The 12,178-nt window shown below is 44.7% G+C and overlaps 1 protein-coding gene across 1 annotated transcript; it reads right to left on the bottom strand.

Moving 5' to 3' along the window:
• Positions 1 to 1,611: 1,611 nt before the first annotated feature.
• Positions 1,612 to 2,598, bottom strand: LOC133908025 (MYB-like transcription factor EOBII; the record flags this gene model as incomplete). Its single annotated transcript, XM_062350161.1, has 2 exons — positions 1,612 to 2,188; positions 2,456 to 2,598. Coding segments are annotated over 2 exons (720 nt in total), but the record flags the coding sequence as incomplete, so codon positions are not given.
• Between the last annotated feature and the right edge of the window lie 9,580 nt (positions 2,599 to 12,178).

The following is a 12,178-nucleotide window of genomic DNA, read 5'->3' as shown; positions in this document are numbered from 1 at the left end:
AGAATTGCTTTGCTAAATAAAAAGAACTAGATTATTTACCTATGTTAACCATACCTTATCAAAAAATGTGAAGTGATGTGTGCTTGGTACATGTGCGTGTAAAACTTATGTTTTTTGGAAAAACTTTAGAGCAGTGTTGACGAGGGTGAGTAAGGTACCCCACAAAGGTGGGAACTACCTTAGGGCAAGGTTTGCCTTTGTGGTGTTCTTGCTGGGAGACTCTTGCCTCGATCGTATAAGGACCGGTTCGCTGTGACATCTTACCTAGTATCCACTCGTATAACCACATGGCCTAAATGGGCAGGATTTGACCTAACCCCTCCGACTTAGTTCGGTACCCACCCGGAGGCCGGTAGTCGCAATAGGGAACAGGAGAAGACTTGGGTGGTGCGTAGCCTAAGGTCCGACTGGTGATATTGTTAAGGCTATGTCAAAACCTTGGAATTGCTAAGTCGTTCTTCCTGTGGATTTTCTAAAGCCCCTGGTATCTTAGTGCCCCATGGGTGGTTATTGTGATTACGTTGTGAGGTCGTTACGTCTCGTTATGACAGCTCCACCAGTTGCTAAGGTGGGAGCCTGTGCATATCTTGTGGGTAAAGTATATAACCTCTGTAGAGTGTTAAACCTATCCGGATAGCTGTGTCCTCGATCAAGGACATGCTATGGTTTGGTCACAATAATTAGCTTTTCGGTGTGAGTACCTCCTTGGTGTGTGAGTGGGCAGTGTGCCCGTGTTTTCAAAAACAATGGTTTTGGCTTTATGTCCTAAGCTTCCTAGACTGTGTGTCCGCCAGCAAAAGACTTGTGGAAACTGGCGGGATGAAAGTATTTCCCCTAAAATCGTCAACCCCCATAAGCTCAACTTACGTGTTCTCTTCAGAAATACTTTTATTAAAAATAGTCTTTACAAAATGAACCTTGTATAAAAAAAACTAGCTTTCTGCAAAACCTAAAAGACTCTACAGGCTTATCCTTGATCTACCCTTATGCATCTAAAATTCCCTCATTGAGGTAGGACTTGCTGAGTACCTTATGTACTCACATTTGCTAATTGTTGACCAGATGATTCAGATGCCGACTTTGTTGAAAGGGAAGATGAAGAATAGAGAAGCTGTTTTCGTCTGCACTCAAGCTGTTTGTAGGGTATATGCCACTTTTGCGTTGTTTTCATTGTGCTGTGTGGGTTTACTAATTTATGCCTATGGACTATTATTGTAATAAACTCTGTGTTATACCATATTATCGTACTTAATCGATATATGTTTGTGATATTTATTTCTGTTGAAATTCATACGTACCGGCTACTGATCCAGGAAGTGGTATAAGCTATACGAGGTGACTCTAAAATAGGGTCCGACATGATCAGATCAACACAAAGATTTTCTTAGTTTCGCATAAACCAGAGTCACTCTTGGTCATGTCCATGCTATGCGACAGTGTTAGCTCCACAGTAACACAACAGATAACCTAAACAACAGACCGTGTTAATTCCACAATAACACACACGACAACAAAAACAAGACACACATACACATGACAATCCTGCAGCTAATCTTGAACCACCATTGTTAACTCTGAGCTCTGAACCAGTCATGCGGCTACGGTACCAGATCAGTGATGATCAAACCACGACAAGAAGCTGTGAATGTCGTCGAAATCGCAAATGCAAGCCAGCTCCGGTTCGATGAAGCCCAGAGGGAGTGGGGACATGGGAGCGCAGAAGATGTCCATGACCACCTCGCCGGTCTGATCACCGGACGGTGGTGGTGGCGGCGGCGGTGGCTGAGGCGGCGGCGGCGTCTTCTCCAGAGGCAGTCGGCTCACCACGGCTGGCTTCTGCTCATTCCTCACCGGCCCGCTGACTGGGACCGCCGCGATCGGTTCTTGGCCGGCGGCGACCGGAACCAGCGGCTGCACTGCTTGCACCGACGATGGGCCGGCCAAGACGGACTTGGCAAGGCTGGACCCTGCTGTGGAGCTATCCTCGCTGCTGTAGACGACCATCTGAAGGTCCCGCTCCGGCGTCCCGGCATCGGACGATGTGCTGGCGGTCGGACACGTGTAGTGCTTGCGGCGGGCGGCGGCGGCGGTTCTCGCCGCCGGGAACCTCTTCTTGAGCGTGCTGTTCCAGTAGTTCTTGATGGCGAGGTCGGTCCTCCCCGGGAGCAGGGCGGCGATGACGGACCAGCTGTTTCGATGAAACATGTCAAGCGAAGAAATTTGTAGCATGTCAGTGACGCAACAAGCAAACAGTGTTTCATGCCTTTGCATATGATTAAATTGAAATCTCGTCACACCAAAACATCAGTTTAATCGATAAACTCAACCAAATCAGTGGATAAGATGGATCTCTTGTGAACTTATGGAGAATATCACTGTAAAACCATTGCATCCTAGCTTGTCAATGGCGGTAGACATGGACAGTGGGTTCATGTGAGAGTTCTTAGTTTCTTACCAGCTTCCCCTCTTGCAGTACATCTCGCAGATGATCCTCTCCTCAGCCGGCGTGAAGTTGCCGTGCTTCAGCCCCGGGCGGAGGTAGTTCAGCCACCGGGAACGGCAGCTCCGACCGCACCGCTGCAGCCCTGCAGAGAACCATCAAAAAACATCTCGAAGTGATCGTGCCAAGAAACTCAGTCACAGCGATGAGTGAATGAGTGATGGTTAGCTCATGCATGCATTGCCACATTGATCATGTTATGAGTTAAATACTCTTGATCAAACGATTGCTTGTGCGAAATTGACAGTAGAAGCTTTTAACAATTTCACTGGGCATGGCTGCTTGATCAAACAGTGACAATAATGCTAGGTAACAGTGTTAACATGAAGTTTGTTTGACCAAGATGAACTATATAGGGCACTAGAAGTTGGACATAACTATGAATACAAGAATTGCACATTACACATACTTCCAATTTTTGTGGTAAATAATGCGCATTGAACAGGTACTACATATCTACTAGTGTTCATGTAAATCTGAACAGAAGAATGATTTGTAGAAAACAACAAATTTTGGAGTTCAGGCGCGAACAATACATATCATTTCCAAGCCAAACAATACATTTTATTGAACAGATTTTCTCTTATTTTGAAAATGAAAATGGAAGTGTGCAAATATATCATTTTAATCGTCATATGAAAAGCTCAAATTGAATGATGAGGGTTTCAAAAAAACAAACCTAAAGTGTTAGACAACGCCTGCCAACTACGGCCAATTCCATACTTTTGAATATGGTTTTTGATCAAATTATCCTCTTCCTTGGACCACTTCCCCTTCTTCATCATGATAATAAACTCTCTCTCTCTATTGGATAGTAGATTTTTGCTTGTCTCCCAAAGGGGCACAGGAATTCAAATGAGGAGTACAAGGCCCGATTTATAGAGCAATAGTTCTTGTACGGTGAAACACCTAATGCGTGATGACTATAAATCTTATGTTTTACCGTGCAGTAATATCTCTCTCTTTCTTGTCGTTTTATTGTTTTGTCTTGTATTATATCCAACGATTCCTTATTCTCAAAAAGGAGAAGAGAAAAGGGGTGAAATGAAAGGGAAGGGTAAAAGGAAATAAAAATCACAGCACATGATGAGGTTACAGAGGCAAAGAAAAAGGTAAAAAAGAAATGTCATTCAGATATTACATTTGATGTAAAAAGGAATTACATGTATGTTCTTCTGCCAGGTCCGGCAATTCAGGGTGTGCTCAAGAAAGGTTCGGTAGATTCCCCCGCTGCTCAAGAAATGTTGTGAAGCCCAGTTGGTGCAGCCTTTGAACTTTCGGTAGATTCGCCCGCTGCGCAAGAAATGTTGTGAAGCCCAGTTGGTGCAGCCTTTGAACTTTGAGCAGTAGAATAGTTTGAGTTCATTTGTTTTTGTTATCGATGCATGTAGTCCACTTCATGCTATAGGCGGACCGACTAATAGGGTGAGGTAGAGCGACCGTCCTATCTTTCGGCAGCAAGACCTCCATACTGTCCTCTCTGCACCGTATTTTTCACCCATGGCGGCACTGATTCATGACGGAGCGGGTGACTCTGTTCTATCTATATTTTTAGACTGAATCCGCTACTGCTTCATGCTATTACGAGGCCCGGCTCGGGTGGTTTGCTCGACAACATAATGGCCCTCTTAACTACAATTAAGATGATACTAAACAAAGACATTACACTTAATATTACACTGGCTGCGGTTCTGACAGCAGACCCATTGCATCAATGGTTTCACCTGCCTTTAACCGTGGATGCTTATGAACAGTACCAGCAGCTACTAGAGTTACTACAGAACACAACTTTTCACCATCAATGGATTTACATCTTGGGTAATGGCATACATTCCTCAGTCAGCATCAACAAGTGGACGTTAGGGTTCCCAGATTTGCATCCATGTTTTAATTGGTTATGGAAATCTTCTTATCAATTAAGACATAAGGTATTTTTTCTGGCTACTCATCAGAGACAGACTGAATACAAGAGGCCTCTTACAACACAAAAACATGGAGCTGCCATCATATCACTGTGTCCTCTGCTCACTTTAAGAAGTTGATGAGACTGTTTTTTTTTCTTGAATACACGGGAGATCCACGTATCATTTCATTAAGAAGAAAAAAAATACCAAAATAGCCAAGTTGATCCAGTTTATAAGAGAAACCGGAATCCGAAAATCTCACAATTGTACAATATGAAAAAAACTGGCAAACAACACCGACACGACAATACGACCTAAACCCGAGACGGACTACTACACCAAAAGGTACAACCCGATAGACAGACAACTCTAACCTAACTCAACTCGCGCACAAACCAACCAGACGACCATGACCCTCACAACTAGATCGATGAAGCCCAGCTCACACGCCGCATCTCCAACAGGTCAAGTAGCAACGGAGGGAAGTGTGTCCTTAAATAGTGCCGCCAGCTGTAATATCAAGAAGACAATCATTACAATGAACAGCGCTAGGCACAAAGGCAGCACAGGAGCACAACGACTAGGGGCGAAGTTCTGGCCCTAAGCAAACACAGGCCGGCAGTGCGTCGCTTCGGAGGAGTGCGCATCGGACCAAGCCGCTATCGTGAAGCGCCAACCAGCAAGAGCTGACACAGATCAAGGACGTAGGGGCAGCATCTACAAAGAAACCGCCAGACACCGAAGAGCGCGGTGACCATCCGAGATGACGCCTTCAGGAAGGGAGCGACGATGATGCCGCCGTCACTCGATCGGAGAACCGGTCAGAGTTTTCACCTGAATTAGCCACAAGGGAGGGAGTAGTCGCCCCCAATGACACCTTAAGGAAGGAGAAGACACCGACGGACACCCACGTCATCGGCACCAGCACGCAGCCAGGCAGGGCTTTCGCCCGTGACTCCACTGCCCCAGAGACTGCGCAAGAAGGCAGAAATCGAGCAAGGTCACACCTCACGCCCGGCCCGACAAACCGACAGACCTCGACGTCGCAACAATCCAACACCTCCCCGATCCGGAGACCCCGCAACCCCGCCAAGTGCCTCCACAAAAGGAGGGGAGAAGCTGGGGGCATCCCAAGCCGAGGGGAGGGTAAGGAGAGGTTGGAACATCGCAAACGTCGAAGGAGAAGCCGGCTTACCAGCCGGACAGTTGGGGGGAAGGAGCCGCCACCCAGCGACGCCACCCCGGATCCCCCCCTCCCCGACCACCCACCCGCTGATCCAGCCGGCTAACCCAACCAACTGAGTGGTGGCCAGCCGGCACTGGCGGGCCATAGAGAGCCGGATCATGCGCACCCAGACCACCGGCGACGACGAGCAAGGCCATAGCTGGCAACCGGCGCAAGCACACGGACGTCCTCGCTGACGACCGGTGCGAACACACAGACGACCGACGCGAGCACACGGACGACCTTGCAGCCAACCGAAGCCGCACCGCACCCGCACAAGGACCAATGTCGCCCGAGGACACAGGGCAGCGCTGTAACGGTGCAGGAGGCCCACAGGCGCATGTCAACCTCTAGGGAGCCCGCACGGGAGCAAGCTGGCGCATGTCGAGCACGGGAGCAAGACACACGTCGACCTCCAGGAAGCCCGCGCACGGGAGCAAGCCAGCGTCCAGCAGGAAGGCCGCACAGGCAACGCCGCCACGATCTCGCCCGGCACCAAAGCACAGATCCGTCACCGCCGACAGGAGATCCAGCCTGAGGACCGCCGGATCCGACCGGCCGGAGACGGGGAAGCTTGGATCTGCCGCTTTGGAGAGTAGCCAGAGGGGGTGGGAGGAAAGGAAGGAGTGACGAGGGGAAAGAAATGACGGCCGCGATGTCTCGGCTTCGGAGCCGTCGCTGGCTGTCGGCGCTAACGTTCGGATCTGGCAAGATTTATGGGGCGCTGGGCTGATACGGGAGTCGCCCTTCGAGTAGCTAGAGCGGGCGACGCGTGGTCTCTTTCAACTACTTGTGATTTTTCCCCCGAGTCGCCAGAAGTTGAGACTATTCAACACCTCTTTCTCTACTGTGATTTTGCACAAGCCTGCTGGTTCTTTTTAGGACTGCAAAGTGATCAAGCACAGCCCCTGTTGGTCTTAGAAGACTTCAAGCAGCAGCTCAATGCCCCTTTCTTCATGGAGATTATCATTCTTATGAGCTGGAGCATATGGACTATCAGGAATGATCTTATCTTCAATCAAGTGCAAGCTACTCCTCAAGTGCGCAGAGAAAAATTTAAGTATGAATTTGCCATGGTTATCCATGGTGCAAAGAGGAAATACTTCCCCCACATTGTTAATTGGCTAGAAGCTTTTTCATAGATTCGGTTTTTGTTTTTTCTCCTTTTCTCCTCACCCCACTCTCAAAACTTTTATATTACGTTTTCTATATAAATATATTCTGTAGAGGAAACCCTCCAGTTACATCAAAAAATATTACACTGGACCTCTAAACTACTAGATCAATTTTGGATGAAGCTCATTTGAACATTACACTTGCTTGATAGTCAGCCCTAGTTACAACTTCTTTTGGCGGGGGTAAGGTCAAGTGGTGTGTTTACACACAGTAAACACTCCGTATCCTCTTAATGGAACTACTAACTATGCATGTGTGATACACAAAAGCAGTTCTACAGCCACCGTGTTTGAAAGCAAACTACCATATTCGAATTTTATAGAGACCTATTATAATCCAACCTAACGCAAATCAAGTAATCGATACCATGATTTATATTTTGATAAGCTAACATATATTAAGTTGGTTTTATGATATTAAGGAGAAAAATGTACAATACAATAAGTAATAAATATGATTAAATATATAGTCAACTGCAAAAATAATATCATAACTAATTTCTCTTCCCAAACTATCGAACTCCTTATGTGCTTAAGAAATTCTCGTATAACTTCGTAGATATTATCTTTAGATTCATTCCCACTGTATTTTAATAGGACTACTGAGAATTTCTTTCTCGATTCGTACCTATCATGTACATGCATTATATATCATTGTCAAGGATTATACAATTAATTGTATAACCATATGACCCAAGTGCTCAACATAGACAACTGTGAATTGGAGAATTACTCATAGTGTAAATCGATGGTTCTAGTCATTCACCAGTCCACGTGCACATGAAGTTGATAACAAAAAAACCCCGTCACTTCCTTGTAGAAGAAAGATGTTTACATCTATGTAGATAAACTCATTGATTGTATTGATGTTCCAAGCGAGTTAGCAATCTTCTGTTTTTAGAACATAAATTGGTAGTTTACAATGCCACAAAAAATAGCATCATTCCATGTGGGTTAACTTCTAGGGGTAGCTTTAGGTCATTGACAGTCTTTAAAATTTTGAAGACGTAGTATATAGCTAAATCATATCCTTTAAACCAAACCGATATAACCCGTTGGTCCAATGTACACACACTTTTAGCCTCCATATCGAATACGTATAAAATGAAGACGTCGTGAAAAAATAACGACAATGGCAATATAATCTGCAAACGGTAGTCGTTAGAAAAACATAAACTACGACACCAATAAACAATAGAACAAATCTTACCACGTTGTGAAATGTCGTAGTCGTATGTATCAACACATTTTTACCAACCTTTAAACATTGGCGAAGCAGTTGGTTCCGTGAGTGGACGGAGGCTCGCATGGTGGGCTAGCAAAAGTCGGCTGTGGCGATCCAACAATGCCGACATCGCCAATGCCGACTATCGTGTGGTCGACATTGTATTTGTCAAAAGCCCTTAGATTGGAGCGCGATTAATAATCACAATCCAAAATTTTATAAATAAACCTCTAATTTGGGTTGGAATTAACGATCATGATACGTATATTTGCAAAATGCCCCCTAATTTATAATCGCAATCCGAATATTTTCAAAGTGCCCCCTAATTCAGGCGATCTGAATATTTGTATATAGCTCCCTCTATTTTGCAGAAAGCCCCCTGGATTGGATCTTCTCCGCCTCCGGCGACGCCCCACCGGAATCACGAAGGTTCATACCACACACCAACTCCCCGACAAACACGTAAGCTCGAACAAGGTCTCCAAGGCCTGGAGCTTGTAGCCAAACACGTGTCCAGGCGGCCGACGAAGACGCTGTAGGCGACCGCCGGCATCCACATTCCTGGCGCCTTCGCCCTGGGCCACGCGGTTAAAGAGGGAGCTCTGGGCCCTCGGGGACGGAGATGCCCAGACGCACGAGCGACGGCGAGGACCGCGCCACTGAATGTGCAGGCCGCGGCGCGGGGTGGCTCGCCACGGCGATTCGTCGAACAGGTGGCGCATAACGGTGGCAGCTTCAGCTTCCGGGACGCGAGGACAGCGCCGTGCAGAGTCGGAAGGAGGACGAGGAGGAGTAGAGCTGGCCGCGCCGCGCAGGAGGGAGGGAGGGAGGGAGGGAGAGGCGCCGCCGTGGCAACCGGCAAGTGGCAGAGGCGTCGTTCAGGTGCGGAGACGTGCCCAGGTGTTTCCGCCTCCGCTTCGTCAAAACTAGCAAATCCAAATTCAAGCTTACATCCAAGATTGTATTTTTTAAATAGAAAATTTTATTAACCCTTATCATTATATCAAGATAATACATCTCACCTCTGTGTATGTATGCAGCCAAAATACAAAACACAGGAAGAAAACATCCAGGATTACACGAGGAATAACCGGCCAAACTTGCCGGCCAGAATCTACGAGCAAACTTAGCCAAATATGATTGCATCCTCGTGCACACATTGCGCACACTGAAAGGCCTTTGATCTTTCCTTGATGTCTTGAAGGATCATCACGTCACACAAACTAACTGGAGCTACAATGTTCTGCAAGCGTCAGGGATGCTATAGCGTGTGTTTCTGATCATACGAAGAAAGTACAACTTCTGATCTTTATGTGAATAAGACATGATATATATCAAAGGTATATAAAGCCAATTTATAGATATAAGCACACGTGACACTCTGAAACTCAAATCCAGATAGATTGGTTCCACTACACGAACCCTAATCAACTAAGCTATGTATTAAGGTATACACTTTGAAATACTCATTTTTGCAAGGGAGAATTTGGACACGCGATAGCGCCTGCGGAACTTAACGTGCATCATAAAAGAAACAGTAATTCAAAGAACTAGAGCAGAAGCAAGTCAAATAATGCTTGGAACTTCCGTGGAAATACTTGTCAGGATGCAGCAATCTCCCCAGAATCCATGTGCAGATAGTTTTCTTTTTGAGAAAGTGAGTCCACCTAGTACAAAGTAGAATGGTTCAAAACTGAGAAGTTGCATGAATCTGCCGCATTGGTGGACGAACAACATCAAATTCAAACATATATATATTCCAAAACCGGGACCACGGCAGTACTGGATAAGGCGAGGCTGTTTTAAATGCTGCCGCAGCTGATCAGTCCAGAAATATCCTGAGGTTGCCTGCCTTATCGCGTCATACTGTTCTTTAACACTAATCTCCATCTGCAGTCATCATGCCATAATCAATTATTCACAGGAAGAATCCACTGCCGTCCTCCTGAACCCTTCCAGGCCCATCACCTTGCTGGGTCCCACGTAGAGAAGATTTGCTAGGCTCATCAAGAATTCAACCTACAATACTCTCTTCGATTATAAATACATATCATTTTAAAAAATATTTGATTAAATTTTTATAACTTTAACTAACAATAGTTTTCAAAATATTTAGTTTGAAAACTTAGAATCATATGTATATATTTGTTTTGAAAAATAATTTCATAATATCATAAATTCAATAAATTTTATGAATATATTCTAATAAAAAATAATGATCAAATCTATGCATTAGAGATCATGTTTTATCCAAAATAATATATATTTATAACCGAATGGAGTATCTTATAGTATCTCATCTAAAGCATTTACATTTGGTTGAATTATTTATTTTTCTAGAAATGGTTAGATACTTGTCAACTACATTGTCCCTGGTAAAAAGTGGTGAATTTTGCTCCTCTTAAATTAGCTTTAAAATTTGTGCTTCAAGTCATGTTCCACTTCTTTAGTCATAACTGTCTTATTCTTCGACAATGTTAGCTCGTTCTCCATTAAGTTTAGAGTCTAAGCAGGAGCGAGTTTAGCAGGAGTCAAGTACGGAGGAAAGGGAAATCTTGTGGTGATCTAGCACAAGAGGAGTGACTACATTTCAACCACAGGCTTGAATGAGGTAACGATCATAAGAGGGTGACACAAAAGACAGACGTTAGGAGACATCGGGTGGTCATGGCAAATCTGGCAGCAGTAGCAATGAAAATGTGAAAAAGAGGATGCCAATAGCAATGGTTTTGGTGGCGACAAAGATGAGAGATAGAACATGTGAATTAAAGTTGGAAGGTAGGATCTAAGATTGAGGCTCTTTATTAACCAAGGAGGGAAGAAGAGTGAAAGACATGACCACCAAATCTAGGTTGGATGGAGAGAAACAAAATAATTAGTAATGTTCTCTTTAGGTATTTAGCACTCTCGTTCGATCTTACCTTAATTTCAAGTATGTCCTTGAGTTGAATGTAGAGTCCAGTGTTGATTTGGTGCAACTATATGAACTATTGTTTCTTGTAATAAAATTCTCATTAGTCGCATAAAATATGAAGTATTTACAACTAAATAAATGCAAATCCAATCTAACTAGTGTGGGGTCATATGATAAATCGATACTCTAATACTACAATATAATTACAAACTACTTTTAAAATATATTTATTTCCAATTATAACTTCACCATTCTCTACTTTAGTTTAGTTAGATTTAATTGCCAGAATTTGCATTGATGTAACCAAATATCTGATGGGAACAAAAGTAGGTCTATTTTGAAGTGGATCTAGGAATAATAGAAGTTGGTCAGTGGAGTCTCAAAGGAGGTTGTACCTCGTGAACGAAGAGCTGAAAGCGACCCAATAACCATAGACCGCCTGTTTGTAGTTGTACTATTCTCGTTCGTGATCTAGAATGTAAAAATACTAGCATGCTCCACTAATCGATCAATTAAAGTGTGTTGGTTACCGTACAATCTTCGTGCTATGCTATAACATTTCAAATTCTTTTGGTAAAGTACAGTGACAATTCTGGTGTTGCGTTGTATGTAAAATAGCCGTAGAAAAAGAAGTCTCGTGGGCTCCAAACTTACGAAAAGTTTATGCATTCCAAATAATAACTTACACAGGATAATAACATTAAGATGTTGTTTGGTTCAGCAACTTCTGGATGTAATCCAATTACGATACAATACGGATCCTCCAAATTACCATGTTTCAAAAGAAGACACGCATTCTCTAATTTTGCTCGGGCAAAGTCAGAGATGCTACAGTAATTCGCGTGAAAGTTACAATGTCTGTGCAGTTTTTCACTTTAGCGCTAGTACTGTAGCACTCATCAAGCTAGCAAAGTCATGTACTGTAGCATCTCTGATTTTACTCGAACAAAATTAGAGGATACGGATCCTTCAAAAGAAGCCCCTGGCAATTTCTGCCAAACCTTCCGCTTGTTGTATCACAAGTCCGCAACAAATCAACTTCACCACCTCACGTTATTCCGTCGTCGGTACACGGCTGCTTTCCACGGAAAACTTTTACCCGGCAGCTGTCACCAGTTACCCACCCGAGAGAGAGGAAAACGAGGCCAGCGGGGCCGGCAGACGCAGGCGCCCAGACAGACCCACGGGGATCTCACGCATCCCGACGTGGCCACGCCCGCCGCGGGCACACGCGG

Source organism: Phragmites australis, chromosome 24, assembly GCF_958298935.1.
Source record: "Phragmites australis chromosome 24, lpPhrAust1.1, whole genome shotgun sequence".
Classification (NCBI taxonomy): domain Eukaryota; kingdom Viridiplantae; phylum Streptophyta; class Magnoliopsida; order Poales; family Poaceae; genus Phragmites; species Phragmites australis.
The sequence above is the reverse complement of the archived record's forward strand: the minus strand, read 5'-3'. Positions and strand labels throughout refer to the sequence as shown.